Genomic DNA, 27,563 nt, shown 5'->3' on the forward strand with positions numbered 1-27,563 from the left:
AGTTTTCAAATTTATTCCTATAGAATTGAACAAAGTAGTCCATTATTATCCTTTTAGTTTTCTCTTTTATGGGTATTTCTCTCTTATTTCTTATTTTGTATATTTGCATTTACTCCCTTTTTTCATGACTAATCAGCAGTTCGCCTTTTTAAATTTTTGTAGTTACTTCTACTGTTTCAGAAGCCAAAAACCCGTTTGTTACTGCCTTAGGCAGAGATTAAAAATGCCCTCAACCATGGTGAACATGACAGTAGAGGGCACCTAGTGAGTATGACACATCCTCAAATGTCACAAAAGGACACAAATATCCTTGTTGCAGTATTGCTTCCTAAAGAATATGGGGACAGTATGCACACAAGCAGGAAATAACTTATTCCGTAAGTATTTGGTGGGGCAGGGGAATGCTATAGTCTTGACAATCTAGAAATCTACTATATAACTCTAGGAGTTCTCTCATTCTACATTACTCCACTACAGCCAAACAGTTTCTTGTGAAATTCAAACCCAGCACAGTCATCATTTTTAGAAATCAAAACTGTATCAAACCTAGGCTCCATCAAACCTTGCACCCTTTAAGAAAATTTTTTAAAAATTCTACTGCAGTTGGCAAGCATGGAAAAAATAAAAATAATTGTTGGAACAGGAAGACTGAAAGCTGACAATTTTATCTATATTTCCCTTTTCCTTCTTTGTGACCTATTAAAGTAGAATGAAGAGAGGAATTTGAGTCTTGGCTCAGACACTTAACCAGCTGTGTGGCCCTGGAAAAATTAGCCTTCAATTTATTGATCTTCATAGGAGTATTTTATTTGATTTTCAAAAAGCCTTACACTGCTAATAAAAGTAAAATTAATAATGCACCTGGAATCTGCTACCCCCTGCTGGCAATTTACCAAATTGCAAATTCTACCTTTCCAATGCATAGACTCCAAGTTTTAGTGTTGGCCTATATTTTATCTAATTTTCTTTGTTATAGTCCATTACCTACCTTCCTTTTTAAAAATATATTTCCATTTTTATAGATTTAGGGGGTAGAAGTGCAGGTTTCTTATGTGCATATATTGCGTAGTGTTGGAGTTTGGGCTTTTAGTGTAACCACCATCTGAATAGTGAACATTATACCCAATAGGTAATTTTTCAACCCTCACCCCTCTCCCACCCTCCTATCTTCTGTAGTCTCCAATGTCTGTTATTCCACTCTATATCTGTCCATGTGTACCCTTTATTTAGCCCCACAAGTGAGAACATGTGGTATTCAACTTTGTTTCTGAGTTAGTTCACTTAGGATAATGGTCTTCAGTTCCATCCATGTTGCTGCAAAAGACATAATTTCATTCTTTTTTTCATGGCTGAATAGTATTCAATGGCATACATTTACCACATTTTCTTTATCCAGTCATCCATTGATGGACACTTAGGTTGATTCCATACATATCTTTGCTATTGTGAATAGTGCTGTGATAAACATACGAGTGCCACTATCTTTTCAATATAATGATTTCTTTCTTTTGGTATATGCCCAGTAGTGGGATTGCTGGATCAAATGGTAGTTCTATTTTTAGTTCTTTGAGAAATCTCTCTACTGTTTTCCATAAAGGTTGTACTAATTTACATTCCCACCAATAGTGTAAGTGCTCCCTTTACTCTGTAGCCTCCCCAAAATCTGTTTCTTGATTTTTTAATAATGGCCATTCTGATTGGTGTAAGATGGTATCTCATTGTGGTTTTAATTTGCATTTCTCTGATTAGTGATGTTGAACTTTTTTTTTCATGTTTATCATCCATTTTTATGTTTTCTTTTGAAAAATGTCTGTTCTTTTGCTCACTTTTTATCCTCCTACTTAGACGCCAGAGGTGTTTCTTTTACAACCAAATGCCCTCTTAACTTAAAACTTTAAATCAAGCTTGTTGTTCAAATCTTCCTTCTTTCCTAATTTCCCTGAAAGTTTTGTTGCAATCTCCCACTATGATGATAGATTTAACATTGTAGTAAATTGATTCTTTAAGAAATTAAGTAACCTTTATCCCTAATGATTTTTTTCTTCAAGTCTGTTTTTAAAAAATATTAATGTAACTGTATCCATGTTCTTTTGGAGAAAATATGCCCAGTGTATATCCTTTCTTCTATCACTTTCAAATTTTTTTTTTTTTTTTTGAGACGGAGTCTCGCTCTGTCGCCCAGGCTGGAGTGCAGTGGCCGGATCTCAGCTCACTGCAAGCTCCGCCTCCCGGGTTTGCGCCATTCTCCTGCCTCAGCCTCCCGAGTAGCTGGGACTACAGGCGCCTGCCACCTCGCCCGGCTAGTTTTTTGTATTTTTTTTTTTAGTAGAGACGGGGTTTCACCACATTAGCCAGGATGGTCTCGATCTCCTGACCTCGTGATCCGCCCGTCTCGGCCTCCCAAAGTGCTGGGATTACAGGCTTGAGCCACCGCGCCCGGCCACTTTCAAATTTTTTATGTCCTTATGTTTTAGTATGCTCCTTTTAAAAAACATATTGCTGGATTTTTTCCAATTTAAATTAAATGTTTTCCAATTTCAGTTCTTTCTTTTAATGAGTTTAGAACCTGATCAAGCATTCTCAAAATTCAATTCTAGACTGGACATGGTGGCTCCTGCCTGTCATCCCAGCACTTTGGGAGGCAGGTGGATCACCTGAGGTCAGGAAGTTCAAGACCAGCCTAGGCAACATGGTGATACCCCGTCTCTACTAAAAATACAAAAATTAGCCAGGCGTGGTGGCAGGCATCTGTAATCCCAGTTACTTGTGAGGCTGAGGCAGAAGAATCACTTGAACCCAGGAGGCAGAAGTTGCAGTGAGCCAAGATTGCGCCATTGCACTCCAGTCTGGGCGACAAGAGTGAAACTCCGTCTCAAAAACAACATATATATATATATAAAATAAAAAATTCAATTCTAGGAGTACTCCTTTGACTTTTGCCAGAATATGCTAGATGATTCTTACACTTTTTGTGTAGTTTCTTTTCTCCTTTATCAGGCCCAGCGCATCTCCCATTCAGGCTTTATTAGGATTTAGCCCTAGTTACAGTACTGGCGGCAGACTAGGTAGGGGCAGGTATTGCCTTAGGGAAGTGGTAGTAGCAGCCTCTGTAACATCTTGGAGCATAGACAAGGTACAAGGCCTTACTGGAGAAGCGTGGGCTACTTCTTAAGACCAGACAGTCCAGTAGAGACTGCAAAGTCTCTCAGGTGCATCCATCCAGATCTCCCCATGGTTCTAGGTTTTCCACACCAGGGCCTTGACTTTCACAAAATAAAAGGGGGTTGGCTGAACATTCAAGTATGTCAAACTCAGCAACTCTAACACTTAGGCATTCAGCCTGAAGCTCAGCTGTTTCAATCCCTCCATTGTAGGAGGTAAGGCCTCTTTGGGAGCCGCCCCACCCCATTTCTGTAGGTCATCAATACAATCCTGCTGTAACCGGCCAACTCTGCTATTCTTGTAGATGTTGTTCTTCCCATATTTTTTAAATGTCTGCATCATCGACCCTCCTGGAGAGTTCCCCTCTCCATAAGCTACTATCTGGGTCCAGAATCTCTAAAACTCCCCCCAAGTTGAGTGATTTGCTTGGACTCATCCGATTAAGCATAGTTTTATTCACAATTATGATTTATTACAGAGAACACAAAGCAAAATGAGGAAAGGGAAAAGGCATATGAGCAAAGTCCCAAGAAAATCAGGTACAAGCTCCAAAATTCATCTCCCAATGGAGTCACACAGGACATGCTTAATTCCTCTAGCAGTAACGTGTAACAATACATCAAGTGTTGTCCACCTAGGAAGCTTGCCTGACTGAACCTAGGAGTCAAGGTTTTAGGGGAGTCAGTCATGTAGGTACCCTCTACCTAGCATGTACTAAAATTCTAGATTCCCAGAGGAAAGTAGGTGTTCAACAAAAATCCTATTGTTTGTACAAACATTTCAGGCACAGTAAACCACTCTTACCAGCAAGAGGATGATGGGAATACTCCTGATATCCAAGTTGCTGGACTCTGGCTAAGGTCCAACCTTGCAAGCAGACCTAAAGACAACAGGTTCAGGCCTATTCTGTTAACTCGTTTCTGCACACCATTTGTGAAATAGCCACTGAGCCATGATTTTGTGTCAAGGACTAGATAAACCGTACTTACCAACTAGATATCATTGTCTTTGCCCTTTGTGTGGATTCCTAATGCCCATCTTATTACCTGTTTCCTCAAATCTCACTCATGGTCACTTGTGTTAGTCTAGGCTAAGAAGCAGACGCCAACACCAAAAAGGGATCTGCTGTGCAACAGATTTATTAAGGGCAATGGCAGTGAGGAAAAATAGGTAGGGAGCTGGGGTTGATGGGAGGCTGGAAAGCAATGAGACCACAATGGAGGTAAGACCCAAGGTGAACGAAAGGAGGAAGGAAGGTTGGGTGACAGCAACTTGGACTACAATGTAATCCTAAGGGAGTTTGGCAAGACCATCATGGAGTGCTCAGCTAAAGTTGAGGAGTCATCATATAATATCCCTGTCATAATCAGTCATTGACTGGCAGCAGCGTGGAGAAGCATAGCCTCACCATGTACACAGGGATGAATTTCAGACCACAGTAGCTGGGCTTTCAGTAAGCTACGCTCCCTCCTGCACGAGAACTGACAGATGCATTCTCATGGCTGCCGCCATGGTGGTTATAACTCTCAAAACACACCTGAAAAAGGTTCACTATTAAACAAATATTCAGCACCAACAGCGCACGGTAATTTGCAATACTTTTAAAGTTGTTTTTTTTTTTTAACATTACAGTTATAAAACCACCTAAAATAAAACACTGATTAACAATGAAAATGCAAGTTCTCTTTAAAATTTCATAAACTGACCAAAAAATTCATAAATTGACCAATATCCTATGGGGTTATATTCTGGGGAAAAGGCATCTTTTCAAATCACTTGGTGAACTGGGAGCTTAAATCAACACACAGAAAGCATATATGTATTAGCACTGAATCAAGATTAGTCAGTGACAAAAATGTATTTCTAATATTCATAACATTTCTAAATGTTTATAACTCAAGTAATTCATTTACAAGTATTTTCCAAAAATTATTTTACATATAACTTAGGAACTTCTAAATTATATATACTTAGATGTCAAAATGGAAGAATATCCTTTTAAATAGTATCTTAAAAACAGGATTTTCTAACTTTTATCAATGTTTTCCTCAATATTTATAACACAATATTATAACACAAAATTAAGCCAAGTCCTTTGCACAGACTTTATGACATGTTGGTACAAATAATAGAAGCTACTATAAATAAATAATAAGCCAAAATATTTAATGTCGAGGAAACAAAATGTTTATTTTAAAAAATGAGATCAATATCATTTTAATGTAGAAGATGCCATCTTTATTTACAAGCTAATAAAAAAATATTAAACTCAACTAGATATAATACATTATCATAAATGCAATAGATTTGAGGCCAACTGTAAGTGTAAGACTGGATAGATGGAATAGGGATTACATAATTAGGATGTCAAATACTGTGCATCTTACACATGAATCACATGAAACCTTTTTGTTTCTAAACATGAAAACAGAATAAGTCCACTGTGGTGGGGAAAAAAAAACAGCACCACAGACAAGTTGTGCTAACTTTCGAAAGCTGTTGACTTGTAATTATCAAGACTCACAAAATTTTCATCTTTCTCAAATTTATTTTAACAATAGTCTCACTGCCAAAATGCTGCTTTTCCATTATATTCATAACTGAGGTACTGTAGAAGAGAATTTTAGAGGTTAAGTGTAAATATATACACACATACATACAACCCTCACATTCTATTAAAACGTTTTCTCAACCATTCTGTTTGTGTATACATGTGTGTATTTCTCCTTCTGTCCCTTTCTCGATGAAATGGCTTTGCAACAGTTCCCTCCTTGTTTGGTTTTGTCTTAGAAGTTTCAGGGACATATGAATTTCTTTCCTATAAATGTGAAAATATTAAAATTGGTTCTCAGTCCTTTGGAACTAATAACTAATTCTTAGTTCATCCCCAAAAACCATATATTCTAAAATGATCTTTTAACTAGTTACTTTCTAACACCTGACAGGAAGCTCACAGCAGCATCTGAGCAATGGTGCTCTCCCGTAGGCTTACAAACCACAGTGAAGCAGGAATGAAAAGGAAACTGACCTGTGGAGTTTTAAACTACCTGGAAACTTTTCATTCTATTTATCAGTCCTTAAAAGGAATTTATATCATAACCATCTCATACAATCCTTCAAATTACACAGTGACCTCATAAAAATTCCAACTTGAGGTTTTAAAAACAAACAACCTCTTCATACACTTATTCGGTAGTTCTTGAAAATCAAAGGGTTATTTCCTAAGGATTCAGTCATAGCAGATAAAGGATGTTCTCTGAAAAAAATGCCATGGTCGTTCCATCCCAGGCTGTGTTTTCAGAAGATAAGAATAACATGGTTCCATGTCACAGCAAAAAGGTTTTCAGGTCTGCTACAATGGACAATTTTTTTGACTAAATAAATACAGTGGCTAAAATTCAGTTTGCAGATCTCATGTCATGCATGGAAGGTATGTGTTTGGCATAGGGGATAAGGAAAAAACAAGTTGTATTTTTTCCTTTTAAGAGGCCTACCCTTTCAAGAGCAAACAATAACATGTAACTTGCTTATTCATTTGTACAATTAAATACTAGCTTTTGCTCAGAGGCAAATGCTATAAAGTATTTTAATATCAGTAACAATATATACTATGAAGTGCACTTCTATTACAAATTAACATGGTGATATACAGATGAACACCACCACCCAAAACAAACCATAAAAGAGCAACAGTTAAAACATTAAATTTATAAATAGCAAAACCACAAAATAAAGTATATATATTTTACAGATTTACCCTTGAACAAATATATAGTGTATCTGGGAAAGACAAAAAAAAATGTGTTTTATCACATAACATCTGAATACCAGAAATGAAGATACTGATAATATTCTAAAAGCCTTATAGGCTTTCTCCCACTTAATATTCCCTTAACTGTATATCCTTTAAAACAGTGATATTAGCAAAACTATCACCTCTTTAATGCAATGTTTTGACTTTGCCTAGCAGGTTACAATGACCTGCAAAATATTAAATCAGAGAGGAAGCACTCCATGTTTAATCATAGCACAAGAGACCTAACAAATTTATAAACCTGCATGTGAAGAGAGTTTTAGTCAAACATAAACTGACATGAAAACCCAACCAAAACAATTACTGTATCAAAATGTCTTTATCTCTTCTTGCACACCTTTTAGATGATTAGAAATCATTTACTTAGAAAGAAAACTGCCATTTGATTTGAATATACTGTGTTTCGTGACACAGTAATAAATCTGAACTTTTACTACCAGAAATTTATCTTTAAGTGCCAGGACTATTACAAGACAAACTTTATGAACAACTCAAAATGTATAAAACTGTCTTTTGTGGATCCCAGAAAACAAGCATTTAAGCCTTAACATGAATGGGTAAACGCTCCAGTACCGTGCACACAGATCAACATAATTGAGAACAGATGTTTTACACTCATCTGCATTTCTTTTAAAAACCAAAAAAAGTAAAATGTTTAGTAACTTTTGAGAATCTATTTCTAGTGCAGCATTGATTGATAAAGGACTGCTTAAAGAAAACTATTTCGTACTGCATTGAATAAAGCTGAAATGCAAACTCATTACAATAAATGATCATTAATAATTGGTTTAGATTTCAGGATGCACAATAAATTTTTTTGAAGTCTAAAGCCTTTCTTTCAGTTTCAAAAATTAAGTCAAGCCTATATTTCTACAATTCATTGAGTCAAGCTCTGTCTTCTGAAACACCACGGTTAACATTCTAGAATATAAAATATGAATTCACTTACTCTCTGTAAGGGTATTTCTTATAAAATTGCAGTTAGCACTGTCCTCCTTCTAAAGGGAAAACAAACCAAATAAAACAGTAGGGTTTCATTTGGTACTTAACAGCCCAGTAATACCCCTTTGGGAACACATGCTTTGGTGCTTACATGTTCAAGAAAATCAAAATTGCTTTACATGCAATAGCTAATCATGGTCTACCACAGAAAACAGTGTGTTTTATGCATTTAGAATTGTTCACATGAAGCCCTGAGGTACCCGCCTTTCATTTAGGCAACAAACAGCCTCCTCTGATTTTGTAGTCTTTGTCACCATCTTCCCCAGTGCCCCAAATTCAGAACAGTCTGATTAACAATCTTGTCTGGAGATATGGTCAATTTAATAAGATTTTTTATGATACAGAGTGTGCAGATCGTCTAATTTTGAAGCACTGTCATCTAGCGGAGTTTCACTTGCAGTGCCCAGGTCTCCATTTTCATGTGTGTCAGTTACTGCCTTCTTATTAAATCCTGAAAGAAAGGAGAAAAAAAAAGCAGATACTTTCTGGTTTAAAAAGTTAGTTTTGGCCAGGTGTGGTGGCTCATGCCTGTAATCCCAGCAATTTGAGAGGCCAAGGTGGGTGGATAACCTGAGGTTAGGGGTTGAGACCAGCCTGGCCAATGTGGTGAAACCCCGTCTCTACTAAAAATACAAAAATTAGCCAGGTATGGTGGCACATGCCTGTAATCCCAGCTATCTGGGAGACTGAGGTGGGAGAATCACTTGAAGCCAGGAAGTGGAGGTTGCAGTGAGCTGAGATCGTACCACTGCACTCCAGCCTGGACGACAGAGTGAAATTTAAAAAATAAAAATAAAAAAATAATTCATTCTATTTACCAATCCTTAAAAGGAATTTATATCATAACCATTTCATACAATCCTTCAAATTACACAGTGACCTCATAAAAATTCCAACTTGAGGTTTTAAAAAACAAACCACCCCTTCATACACTTATTCGGTAGTTCTTGAAAATCAAAGGGTTATTCCTAAGGATTCAGTCTCAATTAAAAAAAAAAAGTTAGTTGTATAATTTCATTGCATGAAAAACAAAGGAATGCCCACTGTAATTAACAGTAGTAATCTGAGGCAAAAATAATGCCTTATATTAATCAAATCAGCAATTCCTAACAGGAATTCTTCCTTCTTCTCCCTTATGGCAGGTATCAGATACTGTACAGATTTAAAAATACTATATTGGGCTTATCTAAAAATTGTATTAAGTTTCCTAATCAAGTTTTCTTTTCCTTTTTTTCTTTTTTGAGACAGGGTCTCACTCTATTGCAGAGCTGCCTTGACCTCCTGGGCTCAAGCAATCCTCCCACCTCAGCTTCCTGAGTAGCTGGGGCTACAAGCATGTGCCACCATGTCCAGCTATATTTTAAAAAATGTTTTGAAGAGACAGGGTTCACTATGTTGCCCAGGTTGGTAACTCCTGGCCTCAAGCAATCCTCCTGCCTTGGCCTCCCAAAGTACGAGGGTTACAGGCATGAGCCACCATTCCTGGCCCCTATCAAGTTGTCTATAAGACTTAGAATAATACATATAATTGTAAAATTCAGTCAATTCTACTTATATAAATATCTACTGAACTGTGAATTATATTTTTATTTTACATTGTTACTTTCATATTACATTAACTTCACTTAATTAAGGCATATACTAGTTAATTGCTTAAAATGTAATTTGTTGGCAAGATGATGTCTAGCTAAGATTTAAAATGAATTCTGGTCATCTATAAAATACATAATAGGCTTATAAATAAATGAGTGTTGACTATATCACCTATTTACTGAGCTATAAAGTATAGACATGTGTGAAACAATAACCAATAGATACAGTTTTTAAGTAAGTCAGTTAAACGTGATACATACACACAAATTTTTAGGTATCTGAGTCACATTTTAAGTTTCTGCAATTTGCATAAGTGACAGAGAAGCCTTTAGCCTCAGTTACAAAAAAAGGAAGAGACAAGCCTTCTAATCCTGACAGAAAACAACAAAAAGGGTGAAACACAATGAAACCATCTGGAGAGCAGCCCAACAGTATAAGTCTTTGACATATTGCCACAATAGTTTTGTTCAAGATGCACAGTGAAAACAATAACTGCTACTGCTATCTTTGTGCAGACAGTTGACAACACACAATTTTATCAGAAGTGTAACAGTTTATCAGTTCACCATAAAACTCCATGCCAGGAGTTCAACATTTTTGTCTCAGGAGGTCTTTATACTAAGCATTGAGGACTCCAAGAAGCTTCTGTTTATGTGGATTATAGTCACTGAGGTTTCCCATATTAGTAAGTAAAACTGAAAAATCTAAAAAAAATTCATTTATTTGTTAAAAATTACAATAATCCAGAATGTTAATATAAATAACCTTTGTCTAATGACAAATAACTCTATGTTCCAAACAAAAAAAAATCTAGTTAGAAGAGTAGCATTATTTTACAATTTTACAAATCTCTTCAGTGGCTTTATAGATGATAGCTGTATTCTCATACATCCACTTCCATTCAATCTGTTACAAATATATGAAGAAAGTTCAACCTCACACAGATATGTAGTTGCGAAATGGAAGAGTATTTTAATAGCCTTTTCAGATAACTGTCAGTATTACTCTCTGATATTATACAAAATTTGACAATGTGGAATTTGAAACCTTATCAGTGAACTTTTCACACTGTTATATTAAAATCCATTTGCCTATCTTGCATTCTGAATTGATCTTTTGCCCATGCAGAATTTTATAATATCATTTACTGGTGATTTGAAAATATTGGACCATGAAGTTATGTAGCAATTCCAAAAGTTGACACACTTCACTTTACTGTACCAAAAAAATCACATTCATTAATATCATCATCAATCTCATCCGAAAAGCTCCTAAGTGTTAGGAAGCTGTCAAGCTCATGGTGATCAGTGCATGTTTCACAAAGTTCTAACTTTTACTTGAGAGCTCACATTTTATCATTGGCAATAAATATTATCAGTTGTCTTTCTTGAAATGATGGACTTTGTTCATTTTTAAGAAAATGGCTTCCAAATAGTCCGAAAAGTCATACTTTTCAAGTGATTCTTTCAAGTAAAAATTGTCTTCCATGAAGAATAATGGCTAGTTCAGTCACTTATGTACTTTCCCTTGAGAACAGCATCTTTGTTCAGTATGCAGAATAAGTATTTATGCATACTTCCCATCTCATCACAAAGAATATTAAAAAGACATGTACTCAAAGGTCAATATTTAAAAATTAACTGTTATTGCCATTTCATCAAAGGTATTTTTAAGCAAAATTGGTATCTTCTTCTCCTTCTTTTACTATGAATGGATGCCAAGGAAGAAAACAAAGATTACTAGTACAGTTACTAGTATTAGCAACACTGCCTTGATTAGTGCTAAGGCAGTTTTACCCCAATTGCTTTTGCACCAACCCAATACCATCAATGCAAATATCAACACAGCAAAAAAAGACAAATGATGTCTTAGTATTATTACTAAATGCTTTGACCTCATGAACTCTGCTAAAATATCTCAGAGACCCTCAGAGATGCACAGATCACAATTTGAGGACCACTACTCTATGTAAAAGGAAGTGCTAGAGTTTTTCCTTATAATATGTGTAAATGATAGCAAAGGAACTAAAGCAAACATCCCCAAGATAATATAAGTTGATTCTAATAGCAATCATAAGATGACAGTATACTTCATACTTATTCATAATTAGCTTAAAATTCATTGTATTATGAGAGAGGAATTTGCATCAAGACAGAGAGACAATGTAGTCTACAAGATAGATCTACTCAAAATAGTATATTGGTATTTGTTTCAGAGTCTAGAAAAAATTTTATTTATTTTTCAAGGATCACTTGCAGTAGAGTAACTGGTAATGTACTTGTCTTAACAGTCCAAGATGAATATAGAAGAACATATGTGGTAAATAAACTGTTCGCATAATGTACAATAAAACAATAAACAAGGGAAAGCGCTTCATTCCTTTGATTTCCTCACAGTTAAAACAGTTTTACTGAAGAAATTCTGAGGCCTTCACATTTTTCAACATTTAAACATTTAATAATAGTTTAATAATAATGAATATGTTAATAATAATTTTTAGAGTGATTTTTACCTTGTAATACTTTGATTTCCCCACTTGTGTCTTTGCAACTAGCACCAGGGTTACCACCTCCTTCTAACTCATCAAGGTACAAACGGTAACGATGTCCACTCTCATCTTCATACTCTACGTTTTCATCATCAGAATCTACTTCAGGAGCCACATAAACTACTTCAAATTCAATCTCTCCTCTCTAAATGAAATGAAAATGAGAAAGTCAAGTTATTGTAATTGTAATTTTAAAAGGATTTCCAAATTCTTTGTGGGAAGGCTTAGTAAGGGTGGAGAGATCTAAGAGATAGCTCCTTTCCAGAAAACAAATAATAAAGTTCTAGAATCTAAACAGGTAGTGAGGCCATCATGTCTAGATCAGCCTCATGAATTCTCTCTATAGTTCCTTTAAACATTATAGTAGCTCTTTCTACTGACCATAATCTTTTTGCTAATAGATCTAAAATTTGAAAGGATGCTTAATTATTAAATTTATAGAATTTTGGAACAAGTATTCAAAATTATTTGCTATTTTGTATTGCACACAGCAATTCAGCAAATACATCTAAATAGTCAGATATTAAATAAGGATATCATACAAACCTTTCCTTAACTAATTCAAGAAACCCCTACAAAATGATTTTGTACACTGCCATAAGGACATCATACAAACCTTTCCTTAACTAATTCAAGAAACTCCTACAAAATGATTTTTTGTTTCTTATTCAATAGGTCTTGAGTAAGAACTTACACTGAGTACCAGACGCAGACATAGTGTTAATCAAAGTATTCTGTCTCATACTAATAGTAATTACTATATATGTTTACTATAAATTATAGCCTTCAATCCGCAGAATAATCCTACTATAGTGTCTTTTAACATGAACGAGAAACCTGAATGAGTCCTGGAGAAAGGAGATAACTTTCCCTACATAATGAACAAGAATAAAGAAAAATAAAAGTTTGACTCTGAAGTCCTTGATCTTTATATTATGCTAGATTAACTGTGTAATAGTTGTAGTGCCATTCTTTAACAATGACACATTCAAGTAAAAAGTTACAGATCATGCCAGGCACGGTGACTTACACCTGTAATCCCAGCACTTTGGGAGGCTGAGGCAGGTGGATTGCTTGAGCTCAGGAATTCGAGACCAGCCTGGGCAACATGGCAAAACTCATCTCTACAAAAAAAAAAAAAAATTAGTTGGCCATGGTGGTGTGCACCTGTAGTCTTAGCTACTTGGGGGGCTGAGGTTGGAGGATCTGTTTGAGCCTGGGAGATTGAGGCTGCAGTGATCTGTGATTGTGCCACTGCACTCCAGCCTGGGTGACAGAGTGAGACCCTGGCTCAAAAAAAAAACAAGAAAAAAAAATTCCAAGTTATAATTGTCATTTAATAAGAGACTCCAACCACTACATATAAGTGTGGTGTTGGCAACTCTGAAAATTATGGTTTGCCTTTGCTCAAAAGAAAACATGCCATTTTTGATTGCTACTCACTAAGTTAGACTCATTGGTGCTCTTCTTTCCAAGCAGTTTAAGGTTATACATCAGAATTTTAATATGTGCTTAGTTAGCATTTTCTTAAAACTTATGACTGCCCATTGGTAGCTCCTTCACCAGTTATCCCACTCTTTTACTACTGGATGACAGTCAAGATGGGTTGATAAAACACTAACTTAAGAGAATAGCATAGCATTCTTAGATCTCTCTTGTCAGATAATGCTTTAAAAATGCCATTTTGCAGAAAGAGACAGATGATGCAGTGGTCTTCAGCAAAGTTTTAAATGACAGAATTAGATCTGTGAGTAGCTGTCATGGAGACACAGATTTCAGGCTTAATATGAGAAAAAGCTTTCTAAAAATCAGTACTGTATAACAATGAAACGGACTGTTTGATATCAGCAAGTCTTCCCTTTAATATAATTATTGAAGTAGTGATGTTGCAAAGATTTATGCATCATATAGAATTGAACCAATGAACTATATTCACTTTTGACTCTGAGATTCAATTCTACGGACGCATACCACACTGATAATCCAAGAAACATCTCAATGTACTACCAATGCCTCTAATTCCCTCAACTCTATTCTTGAAAGAAATAAACAAAATAAAACAACATTTTAAGTACAACTGTATGACAAATATGACTCCTGAATATGAATCTCAATTCTCTAATTTATTTGCTCGGCAACTTTGAGTAAATCCTTTCATCTCTAAGAACTTTAGTTTACTCATTTTAAGAGTTTTGGGCTAGATAGTTTCTATGTGTGATTTCAATTTTAATATTCTATGACTAAAATCAATCTGCTTCTAGCACTGTCTTTTCTATAATACCTTACATATAGTGTTTTAGGCATTAAGGATGTTATTTTTTCAGTCTCAGGTCCTGTTCTGAGTACTTTATATGTATTAACATACTTAATCCTCACAGCTTTCTTTTAATCCCTTCCACACAGATGAGGACACTGAGGGACAGAGGACTTAAGTAACTTGCTCAAAGTTATGAAGTAAACAAAATGGAATGGTCCATTTTCAGTACATTTGACTGAGTGTCATCTACAAAAGCATTAAATCAAAGGAAACAAGATCTATGTATAAACACTTTACTACTTTAGAAACTCTGTAGGGAAGTATGCAGTGTTCAATAGATTCATAACCAATTGAAAGATACAGTTCTAATTATATGAAGGGAATTTACCTGCTGAGAAAGAATGGTTACAGCTTCTTTATGCTTTGTGTCCCTTAGGTTAACTCCATTGACTGCCAAAATAGCATCCCCAACGTGCAGCCCTCCACATCTATCAGCAGGTTGACCCGGATGGATCTCAGAGATGAGGATTGGAACACCATGTTCTTTCCCACCCTAACAACAACAACAAAGGGCAGTAAATTATTCTTTGTAAAGTAGAGTTACCGATTAATCTAGAGATAAAATATTTTCTTAAAAATATCTTTCATTAAGCACCTATGCTGTCTCTATAAATGCTGGGTAAAATTTCATTTGCTACTTAAGTAATGGTAAAAATTATCAAAGAGTATTGAACAGTAAATTGGCTAAATTCTTAAATTAAAAAACAAAAAAACTTATGTGTTAGTACTCCATAGCACCATTCCATTTTATCAAGTCTAAATCACTACAAATGACAAGACCAATTATTTTAGGTGCCACAATTTCAGAGAAGTTAAAATATGAAAATATATGCAATGTAGAATTGAAAAAAGTGCAGTATTTGGTACCTATCACTCTCTAGCTTGTATCGTTGTGTGTGTGTGTGTGTGTGTGTGTGTGTGTGTGTGTGTCTTATTTATACTGCTAAAATGTATACTCTTTGAAGGCAGCACATTAAAAAAGGTAAGTATTCAAGAAATACAGATTAGATGAGCTTTTTATTATAAGAAACATTTCTACATCAAGCAATACTAAAAAAACAAATGAACTTGCTCAGTGCCTAAGTATTACCAAATGAAAATTAAAGTCACCTTGTTCATTAAAGCACTGAGACTACAACAAAATGACTCCTAAAGGCATTGAATTTAAAAAAAGAATATATAATATATGGACCCCAGAGCCAGTGAAATCTGACAGCTAATAAATGAGACAAGAGAAAGATATACATACTTGGAGAGAGAACAACACAATCTGAAGCCATTTAACCTAGACGAAAACAACCATATCTATTCCCAAGGGCTCCTAGAGGCATCACACTATATGGCACAGAACTATTAAGTGAGTCATAATAAAAATGTTAAACTATGCCTACTAAAGGTATACTTAATAGCTGCTAGGAAGATTTATTTCTTAAAAAAATGTTTACACAAAAGCAAACATTTATCCCCATGGGGATACATTTTAGTTATTTAAAAAATATATCCAGAATATTCTGTTCCCCAGTGATGTCCAACAAAGGAATATGATTATACTAGATAACTGTAGAAAAGGAGACCGGAAGCACTACTTCTTACTGTAATTGAAATGCCAAGGCCTTCGTGATCTTCCTTAAGGAGGAGAACTTTTCTAATTGGACCAACACCTTGGCTTTTCTTTAGGGAATCTTGATCCTAATTGGGAGGAAAAAAGAAGAAAAATTAGTATCATTTAAATAGCATACCAAATAGAGTAAACTCATACTATATAACTTGCTTTTACAAATCTGTATTAACTTCCTGGAATGGATAAACAGTATATGGTTAAGAAAGTAACAGATAAAATGGAAAAATGAAAATAGCTATTCTATTGATGCAAAATGTATAGATGACATTCTCACATTTTTGCCAATAATATTTAAAATATTGATACATTTATTTTTAAATTGTAGGACATTATAAAAGAAATTATTTCCAGGAATTAATTGAGGAACAAATATCCTCAAAAAATAAAAGTGACTGTCTATCTTCACTGGATGTCTTTAAGGTATACATTGATTTTAGCTGAGTCGTAGAGTTGAAAAACAAATTTCCAATTGGACCAAATTACTTACACATTCCTTGGTGCTCTGGAGTCTACCTCTTAAATAAAGGGCCTTGATCCACTAATAATTCTTTCTCTGGTACCCTTACTCTTTCTGTCTCTACTAAGCTGTTTTCCTACTCAGCAGATAAATGAATTACAAGCCTTTTCCAGTTTTAAAATACCGATCATGTGCAAACGCAAAACAAAACAAAAAAACCTTTCAAACCTTCACTATCTTCCTTAGCAACTATCATCCTCTCCCTTTCCTTAACCTCCACATGAAGTTCATCCTCATCATATCTACTTCCTTGCCACTCAGATTCAGTCCTCTGAGCTCCATAATTAGAGTTTTGCCCCTACATGCACAACTGGAATTTTCTTTTCTGTGCTCACTAGTAATCAATATTGTTACACACAATGAACACTTTGTCACTACCCTACTTCAAACTTGCAGAAAGTTGATACTGTTCACCAATCCCTCCTTGAAACCCACTCTTTCCACTGGTTTTTATTACACTACTTCCCTAGGTGTCCTGTATCTGACAGCTCTATCCCAGGCTCCTTCCTTCAGTGATCCTTTTCCTTCTCCCACTCCGTAAGTTTCTATCCTTGGCCTCCTATTCTTTTTACTACCCATATACTTTATATATACATATATACTTGGAACTGACTTCATCAGTTCCAAGATTTCAAGTATAATAGATGGACAGTTTCCCTAATATTTCTTCAAATCAGATTTCTCTCCTGAAATCCAGAGTCATATATCCAATTGGATGTATCTTGGACATCCCATTGTCACCTCAAACACTACTTGTCTAAAACTGATCTCATCATCTTTTCCCCAAATCCTACCTTTTCTTCTATTTCCCTTATCATTGAAGGCCAGATCTCACTCAGTTGCTCAAACTAAAAGTCCAGATTCTTCTTTTTCACTATTTAACCAAAAGCAGTTAGTCACCAATCAAGCCCTTCTGATTATAATCCTATCAAATCTGTCCTTCTTCTCAAATGCCACTTCTCCTGTCCTCATCACTTTCTCCTTAGATGACCATAGTATCTTTCTATGTCCTTGACTCCAACTTGGTCCTCTTCAGTATACCAAAATAACTATTAAAAAATGTAAATTTTATGAAGTCTGCCATTTTATTTAAAACTTCCATGATTATCAGGTTAAAGTTAAAATTCCTCTATTTAGTATAAAATAATTTCTATAATCCAGCCACTACCTAAAACCCAACCTCATATTTAGCTAATTTCACAAGCATGCTTTTATCACTCAGACACATCTGATACAAACTACTTTGTCTTCCTCCTAACCGTGTTACTCCATTTGCCAAATCTACTGGACCTAGAAGTTAATGGGGACCACCAGTGTCCTAGAGAAAACAATGGCATAAGTGCTTATTGTTATCCCCACTTCTCTTCCACCAACTCTATGTGCATATCGATTCTTCTTATAAAAATCTTTGCAGAAGCAACAAACTATTTTACTATTTAACGCCATACATTATCTGGTACTAAGCTATGTGAACCCTTGGGAGACACGCTTTCATATATTAAGGTCTATATTATCAAGCAGCTGTTATAATAAAATTCAACAAAGATTTATCCAGATAGAAGCTTTTATACAATGGTGGCTATAGAAGCAGACAACTGGCTACAGATCTCAAATTCCATCTTAATCCAAGACCAAACAGGTGTAAATGTTAGTTCAGCATCTACATTTGGATTCAGTTACGAAAAGTTCCCTTAAAAAACTACCCCAAAATATTTGCTGAATTATCAAAATGACCACACACTCTAAGCTAAGATTAAAACAAATTTAAGCATGCCCAATCATGATCCAGGAAAAACTGGAAATATGATCCAACATACTAGCAATATGCATTTGCTAACAATGGCTCACTGTCTGCAAAAATATCACTCTCAGAGCATTAGTAAGTCTGTGAAGAACTACTAAAATTTCTATGGGTGTTGAAACATTATCTACTTTGAATAAGTTGAATCCCATTTTTACTTTTTAAATAAAGGTTTCAAACAGTACTAGAATAAAGGAAAGAATGGAAAGCAATTGTGATTAAAGAAAGAAAGAAGAGGCTGAGTGGGAAGCAGCAGCAAAGCAAACATACATGCCCTGGTGGTGCTTGCATTGGTCGTTTCAAGTCATTACGTCCTCTGCAGGCTCTGATCACAGTTTTGTGACGATGCAAATGTATTTCAGCTTCTAACTGGTTCCAAAGCTTATCATGAGCAGGTCCCTTCATATCTCGTCCTAGCAATTGTATTTGTTGGACCCTTCATATCGGGAAAAGAGTACATTGAGTTGATTTTTTCATTATGTTCACTATAGTAAGAATTCAGAAAAATTACTGAACATAAGTAGCTTTTGCATGAATCTCAAATTAGTGATAAAACTAATACTCAGGAACTTCTTGATGTCTCTCAGGTATAAAAAACTATGAACACTCTGAAAAGAACAGGTATCTTGAAGGGAAAAACCAGTAAAAAAAATTTTTTTAAAGGAATTAATGTGAACTCTTTTAGTCATATACTTAATTCAAATAAATCTAAAAAACAATTGATGAGATTAATCTCAATCTGTTTTACGTCTTGCAGGCAAAGTCACTGAACTCAGATACCATTAAATGTTAGCTTTTAGATGAGATTAACTGTACAAAAATATTTCTTCTAATTACAGTTTCTTTTCACAAAATGATTATTTTAAATGTGGTTAAAAGTTACTAGAACCAGCCAGGGCAACATGGCAAAACCTTAAAAACAATTAACCAGGCCTGGTGGCATGCCTGTGGTCTCAGCTACTTGGGAAGCTGAGGTGGGAAGATCACTTGAGCCTGAAAGGTAGACGATGCAGTGAGCCAGCGTTGCACCACTGCACTCCAACCTGAGTGACAGAGTGAGACCCCATCTCACAAAATTAAAAAAAAAAAAAAGTTACTAGAAAATGTGTACTTCAAGATGATATAGATTATTTTTTCTTTCATGTTTTTAATGTGACATTAAAAGAATATGCACAAAATGATTCAGTACTAATAAGTCACCAGAGTTAATAATTTAATAAATACAAGTAGAATTCTGTGTATGATTATGATAAAATCACTGTCATTAACTAAATACCAACATGTCTTTTTGAAGGGCAAGAAAGGCTGGGTTTCAGTGATCATAAAAAGAATTCCTTATGGAAGTTCTACTATGCACGTGAATATCGGTTGTACTGGTCTCAAGGCACAAAATAGTTGGAAAGTGCTGCTCTATAGAGCTGTTAGCATTTCACAGTAAGATACTATCAGTGTTTATGTATGTAAACTAAACATATTTAGTATGGATAAATAGATCTGCAATACATAATGCTGTCAGTATTAATTTAACAACAGTAAGTTAAAACCAACTGTAAAACGATTCTGAGGGAAAAGATTAATGCTGCATTTACTGTAAGAAAAAAGAGTCAGCCAGGTGCAGTGGCTCACGCCTGTGATCCCAGCACTTTGGGAGGCCAAGACAGACGGATCATGAGGTCAGGAGTTTGAGACTAGCCTGGCCAACATGGTGAAACCCCATCTCTACTAAAAATACAAAAATTAGCTGGCTGTTGTGGCAGACACCTGTAATCCCAGTTGCTCGGGAGGCTGAGGCAGGAGAATCACTTGAACCTAGGAGGCAGAGGTTGCAGTGAGCCGAGATCATGCCACTGCACTCCAGTCTGGGCAACAGAGCAAGACTCCATCTCAAAAAAATAAAAAAAGAAAAAGAGTCAACCTCATTAAATATCCAATTTGTCACTTAAGAGTACAATAATACCCATTTTTTACACACCTTCCTGCCAGTTCCTTATCCAAGTACTTGGCAGCTAGTCTCGCCCCATATACTTCAGCCTGGAGAACAGCTATATGTCTACGAAGGGCTTCATTCTCTTTTCTCAACAATTTCACTTCAGCTTCAAGTTGCGCTTCTTTCATTTTTTCTTTTTTGTTTGCCTCAAGCTCTCTTTCCTATGTAATTTTTAAAAGTATATAATTTAATGAAAATAAAAACTCTTTAGCACTAGACCATGTTCTTGAAAATGCACAAAAGCCTACAGTTCAACAATGTATCATCTCTATAAAATGGAACACAAAGATCTGGATCTAGTTCTTTTGAACTAGTACCATAACATCTTGGAACTACTTCTAGATAAAATAATTGCATGCCATGGGTTACCCTGATATGGAGGATAGTAAGAAAAGTAGTCTACTCTAAGCTCATGTTATCACATATTAGTAAAAGTGACTTCAATGGGTAGTTAAATCTGCTATCTACTTCTAAAACTGACTTAGAAAACTAGACTAATATAAAAATAATCATTCTGATGGTTGTTCCCAAACATTTAATTAACTTTAATGCAACAAGTCTATAAAGTCGACTTGTCAGAAATTGCATGCAAAGTTATGCATGTCTGTCTTAAAGTCAGAATCATTCAGTTACACAGATATATTTTATAGCTAATTTATCTTAGAGGACCACAAGAAACTTATAAGGAATAAACTAGAGGATATACTAGTTTTCTAATAAACATTTTATAGTCATGAAAAACTGCTAGAAACAACTGCATTAAAACATTTACACATTACAAAGTTTCTATAGATTAATCACATCTATGGAGTGGATTACCACTGAACTTTGTTATCCGGTTCATCTATTTGTCTGCATGTTAAGAGTGAATGCAGAACGTTTTTCTGAGGAAAACACTGGCCTCACTTGCCTCCTACGTTCCTCTTGGTAGATAGTCCATATATGTGAACATAAAGGTGTTAGCCAGAGACTTTAACCGCAAGATCTTCACCATCAAATTTTTATCAGAAGTTCATATATGAGAAATAATGTTCAATTTACCTTAAAAGCATAAAGTATAATCTTTCCTACAGATCAAGGGTTGCAAATGTAAATGCCTTCAGGATCCAAGTGCAGAAACAGGCAGGTACAAGACAAAATAGAGTACAAAACAGAAGGTACAAAAAATTCTGCCCATAGGCAGGCAAATTCAAACTCAAACACACACACAAAACTATATGGCCAAATAAAACCCTTTTGAGAGTTAAATAAGGGCCCCAACAGACATTTTAAGTGTTATTTGTAGGTCAAAAAAATCACCTAAACACTAAAAACTTGCATTTATCCTGAGCAGAACTGCTTTTACAGAATCCACAAATCCTATGAAAACATGGTTACATTTGTTCATGATATGTGGAAGACATTATTCCCTATACCACCATGTCCCTTTTGTGAGGATGTAAATAAAAACCTACCTTAGCACCAGAGAAATTGTTTCTCTTGAGGAAATGATGAATAGTATTGTTTCTATTGTATGCACTGATTATTTTACATAATTATTTCCCTTTTTATTCTGGATATTGAGAAGCTAAGAAACAAATTTAAGCATATTTTCAGCAATTCATGGAATATATTTTGGTACTAATTTAACGTGTCTCCTTTGGTCTACTGTTTTGAACAACATCAAAATAGATATATTTGAATACTAGTCAATAAATACCATAATCCTAAAGAAAAAATTTACATACATACACACAAACACACACACACATACAAGCTAAAACTAACGACAACTACCAAATGCTAGATATATTTGTCACTTCTTTGATTAAAAATATTTGTTATATATATGACAAACATATGAAAGATTAGGAGACTCTTTCAATTTCTGGGAAAAAAAGATTAGAACATAATTTCTAGATACTAGTTTTAAAGGATTTGAAAAACTCAATCTAGAATCCTCCTTTTAACATAATTTTGGAATTATTAAAATCTTTATTTCAGAACCTATGTCCTAAAAGGGCAAGTATCTGTTTCAAAAGAAACCAGTTTGGAGATATGAACAAAAATCTTTCTTATGACATTTTAAAGTTGATGCAACTTTTAAAAAAGCATTCCTAGAAGATCAAGACTTCTTTGGTTTATGGGCTAAATAAACTTTATGTTGACGATTACCTACTTTCAATTACTTTAATGAGTTATTTATACTACATTAATGAAACGTAGGAGACGTACTAAGCTACCACCGACTGGGGTTTTAATGATTTAAATCCCTAATGAATCTGATAAACTCTCAGGCCTCAAATTAACAGAGGTAAGCAAGAATAAGACTAAGAAAACTGAAGTTAACCATTTCTAGATTTCCAGAAAAAAAATTTTTTTGATTCTTAGTTAACCTGTTTGTTACTAGGTAACACCCAAGATGTTCATTTTACATTTAGATACCAAAGATTGGATCTTCAAAAGGGGTAAAGCCATAAGACAAATTGGAACTTGATTAGGTTGGGATAATGTGAAAAATATTAAAAATGTACTGTTATTTTCGAAAATAACTTCTGCTAAAGCATTTCAAAATTCGATTGTTTCAAAGGCCACACGATTATTCTCAAGACTCTTGAAAAGCCATAACACATGCAGCAGATGAAGAAGAAACCAACATGCACATTCTTTTCTGGAAATAATTTCAAATAGAAACTTAAGGGGGTTAAAAACTAGGCCTGCTTGATATATCTTCAATACCCGAAGTGGGAAAACCTATGGCTCTTTGAAGTAGAGGTGTGAGCAAGTTACAAGGCTCAAAAATTGTCAAAAATTGTCAGGCTCTGCAAATAATGGCTATAAATCATTAATAAAAGAAAAATGTTTAACAACATGCAGTGAGAAAAGAGCAATGGGCCATCCACTGAACTTTTCAGGTACTGGAACATTTAAAAAATTGCCATCATTAATGCTATTTTCAAATACAATGAGTGACAACATATAATATGCAAATAAAACACTAAGAACACTTCAGCGTGACATATTAAAGCAAAACAGAAACAATATACTTACCAGCTCCTCCACAGAGGGGCCAGACTTCAGATATAAGAAAAAAGTTTTATAATTAGAAGAAGATCAAACAAATGATTTTATTTAGTGGTATAATCATTATAAGGAAAAACCCCACATGTTGAATATCATTTGGGTAAAGTTCATTAGAACAAATATATTTGCAATCTATAAACAACAGTAACTGTAATAGCATTAGATTAAAATTTTTTGTTTTATCAAAATTAGTCAGCACAACTAGTACAGTGTTCTTTTCACCATACTCTTTCAAATTCTAATGTTAAAACTTCACGTAAATTCTTTTCTAGAGAAAATTTAGATTGTTTTTGAATGTTAAAGTCAAATAGCTCGAAAAAGCAGTTATGAGCTTTTATTTCAGTTAAATAAAACCCTTTTAACAGATTCACAGACTTTGAAAACTTAAGAGTTTAACTTAAAATTATTTTCATGAATTTTAACACATCAGTATTAGGAACTACTTAACCAAATGAAATTAACTGAAAACAAGTAAAGCTTATAAATGTATTACTCTCAGCATATCATCAATATCATCTCATGTCCTGCCTCTGCCAAGCAATAGCTGTCTTATTTATTGCTGTGTTCCATATACGAACAAAATATCTGATATCTCTTACACACTTAAAACATATGTGGTACACAGTGGCAGGAAAAATGCTTACAATATATTAAGAGCAAAAGAAAAGAATGTGCTACTGGCTGGTACCCAATTCCATTTTTTATTTCTTCCTTATTAACAGACTCCAGTTTTACTGTAAGTGGCCATATGACCAATAGAAGACTGACATGCAGCTGGGGATGGTCAATGAAATGCTGGCAAAAATTACTGAGAAAGATTTCATAATAAGTTATTTAAAGAAGGCTAACACAACAGAGAAGCATCTTTTTGCCCTTTCCTTAGATTAACCCTTCTTCCTGCCTGAAATGCAGACATGAAGAAATCCTGAGGATGGAAACCATGAGCTAAAAATGGCAGAGCACAGTGATGGAAGGAATCTGGATCTCTAATATTTGTGGAGCTGCCATATCAACTCTACATTTCAGAGAAAAATAAGCACTGTTCAAGAATAATCCCAATGTTACTTGGGATTTCTGTTATATGCAGCTGAATTTAATCCAACTGATACAGTAGGGCAAAAAAAAAAAAATCTTCTATGTTATAATCACAAATATCTTTTAAACATATTTATACATGTATTTTAAATAGGAAAAATTCTATCAGTTGATTGTTGATATCACGGATTATTTATAGGTGATGAGATTGTAGATTATCATAATGATCATAAACTTTATATTTCTTATATTTTCTAAATTTCCCACAATGAGCACATACATTTGATAATTTAAAAGTCTCATTCAAAACTGTCCTCTCCACCCTGTAAAATACATGCAAGGGCATGTCACTCTCTAAACTACTTACCAATTTTGCCTTAATGGTACCAGAGTCAACACTTTGACCAGTTTTAGCATGAAGCTGAAGCTGAATAGAGTGCAGCTGTAAAAGCTGATCATGTACTTCTTTCTCCAAAACAACTTTCTCTGCTTGGGTTTCTGTCAGTTCAGATTTCAGATCCACCAACTGTGCCTTATAAAGAAAACAGTAAAAGAAATTAAGGATGCTTAATTTTCTTTCTTTTGACTAATAATTGTTATTCAAGAATGACAACAGAGAGACTACCTTTGAAATAAATACATGAACATTAGAATACTATTATCTAAGATACAAGACATCCATCTAAACTGACAGAAAATCAATAGTATAAGTCAAGATATTTCAGTAGCAAGAGAAATCTATAAGCTGTATTTTCTAATAACACAGAATGCTACTTCCATTTTACTTTGCTTACTTTACTTTACTTTTACTGTTTCACCTTTATCTTCAAAGCTTATGAAAACACACAACTATGAGGTGGTTCGCCATGTGGTAGAGACAACGTGTGCTGTGGTGGATCACTAACATTCACAGTATTACAGAAGATGCCAGTAAGTGAGTTGTGTTCTGTCTTCAATCCAACGAGTACTAGCCCAAATCATCCCAATCATTATCTAGTAAAGTTATTTTAGGTGCTAAGGTATCAACTTCTGAGACTACAGTAAGCCTGAAGATCAGAGTTAACTGTTAAGTCTTCAGCTTTATCATAGCAGAGCAACTCATTAGGACCATCTACCAATTCAGTTTGAAGTTTTCATTTTTGCACAATTGATATATTGTTTTACAGTTGTGCACAGGATGTGTCCCTTGTGTTTTTGGTTTTCCCAGCTAGCTAGCAGATTAAAGATCAAGACATGCCTTTGTTTCCTACTCAACTCAACATAATTTTGCTAAGCATCTAAGGGCCCAGAACTATGCCAGCACAATGAGAAAAAAAATTGTAGATAATATTTTTAAAAATCAGAGATCATAATTTATGCCCTTGACAAGCTTTCATATCCACTGGGTTGATAAATATACATATGTAGACCAACTAAAAAATGTGGCAAGTTATATATAGAGAGAGAACTGACCCAGTCCCATGGAATTCAAACTGAAGGAAGGATGAAGGATCCAATTCATGGATGAAGGATGGTCAATGCAGAGAATTTTATTGAGTGAATGGAAGTGGCTCTCAGCATGAATTCACATTACCTCATTCTTCTTGGGCACCAGACAAGAATTTGGGACTCACCAAGTGCAGGTACCCAAAAAGGCTATCACACTGGCCCTCTGTCCTTACTGGCGGAGGGCAGTCGCCCCACAAAAGGCAAAAGGTCCAGTGAGCTGATAATACAGTTCTGTCCAGCAGAGCTAAGAGAACCTTGTAACACGCCCTCTGGGGCCTTGGGTCGCAGGAACCCTGACCCGGATGCTGCCACATGGCCTGCATGGAGTTTGTTCCTGCCAGTGCTAAAGCAGCTGGCCAGTTCCTACATCTGCTTGCCTACACACTCCCTCCCATGAGGGGTGGAGTGAAGCGGACCCAAGTGAACCAAGTTTGCTCCTGCCAGTGCCAAAGCTACCAGCCAGTTCTCACACTCGTTTGTTTGTGTGCTCCCTCCTGCCAGGGGTTGAGCGGGGTGGGCTGAGTAAACAGGGCACCCCTGTCGTGAGTACTGTGAAGGGGTCAAGAAAATATCCTGCATCAATATGAACTCCTTTATTGGGTATGAGTTACAAATACCTTCTCCCATCCTGTGGCTTCTTTTCACTTTATAAATATGTATTTCAATGAACAGAGTGCTCAATTTTAATGCAGCTCATTATGTTAATAGTTTTCTCCCCAACAGTAAATGCTTTTTTGGCACGAGTTCTACCTTATCTGGTATCAAGTTTGCAACTCCTAGTTTCATTTTATTTGCATTTACTCAGTATAATTTTGTCTGATCTCTTATTTTTAACCTTTCATCCTATTTGCCATGTTATGTTTGTATATAACATAACACACATGTAAAGTCTTCATTGCTCTCTTTGGTGGTTTTAGAAATGTACTTTTTAATTAAATCTTCTGGAAGCTCTGTATCTTTGTTCTAATGATTACTGTGACATTATATCCTAATTTCCTCTTTTGACTGCAATTTAAGGTATTGTCTTTAAGGTATTATCCCTTCTACGAGCAGTCATGAAATTAGCTAATTAACATCTCACTTCCCTCACTCTTCTCAAACATTTAACAAAATGTTACCCTTCGATTCCCAGCTAATAACTATGAGCGATCATCAAGCTTATTTCACATTTTCAGAATACTCTTCTCCCATTTTGAGAATTGAAAACAAAATCTATATTGCAGTGCATATAGCATTCAATATTATTCCATCAGGTTTAACTCCAATAGTCTTTGTTCTGCTATCAAATATATTCTATGCTCAGTACCAGACCTTTAACCAAAGCTACTCCAATGATTTCAGCTCACTCCCAGGAATAGATTTATCAGAAAGGTTTCTTTGGATTAGTGGGAAAACAACCACAACCTCAAAGTGTTTTTCCTATTCTCTCATTCCACAACAATCATCACAGAAACTTCTGTGACCGAGTGTGGGGGATTTCACCCCACCAACAAACAAGCAATCAATTTTGCAGCAGACATCAGTTGGGTGTCCTCCAATTCAATTTTGACACTATCTACCTGGAGATACTGTCAGATCCCACAGATTGAGGGCTCTGTCCCACAAGACTGCCCCA

At 35.2% G+C, this 27,563-nt stretch overlaps 1 protein-coding gene across 4 annotated transcripts in view; it reads right to left on the bottom strand.

The window, feature by feature from the left end:
• Positions 1 to 5,326: 5,326 nt before the first annotated feature.
• The window catches only part of GOPC (golgi associated PDZ and coiled-coil motif containing), a 41,607-nt gene continuing 19,370 nt past the window's right edge, over positions 5,327 to 27,563 (bottom strand). For 2 of the 4 annotated variants that reach the window (XM_005551672.4, XM_074036932.1), the window contains 8 exons: positions 24,828 to 24,992; positions 23,393 to 23,416; positions 20,348 to 20,523; positions 18,646 to 18,811; positions 16,030 to 16,125; positions 14,765 to 14,929; positions 12,084 to 12,264; positions 5,327 to 8,429 (listed from right to left, as the gene is read on the bottom strand). In XM_005551672.4, coding sequence (XP_005551729.1) covers positions 8,299 to 8,429; positions 12,084 to 12,264; positions 14,765 to 14,929; positions 16,030 to 16,125; positions 18,646 to 18,811; positions 20,348 to 20,523; positions 23,393 to 23,416; positions 24,828 to 24,992 — 1,104 coding nt within the window. In that variant the 3' untranslated portion in view covers positions 5,327 to 8,298. The remainder of the gene's footprint in view (positions 8,430 to 12,083; positions 12,265 to 14,764; positions 14,930 to 16,029; positions 16,126 to 18,645; positions 18,812 to 20,347; positions 20,524 to 23,392; positions 23,417 to 24,827; positions 24,993 to 27,563) is intronic. The other 2 variants (XM_005551673.4, XM_074036933.1) reach the window with 1 other exon arrangement.

The sequence above is a fragment of the Macaca fascicularis genome, chromosome 4 (genome assembly GCF_037993035.2).
Source record: "Macaca fascicularis isolate 582-1 chromosome 4, T2T-MFA8v1.1".
In the NCBI taxonomy this organism is placed as follows: domain Eukaryota; kingdom Metazoa; phylum Chordata; class Mammalia; order Primates; family Cercopithecidae; genus Macaca; species Macaca fascicularis.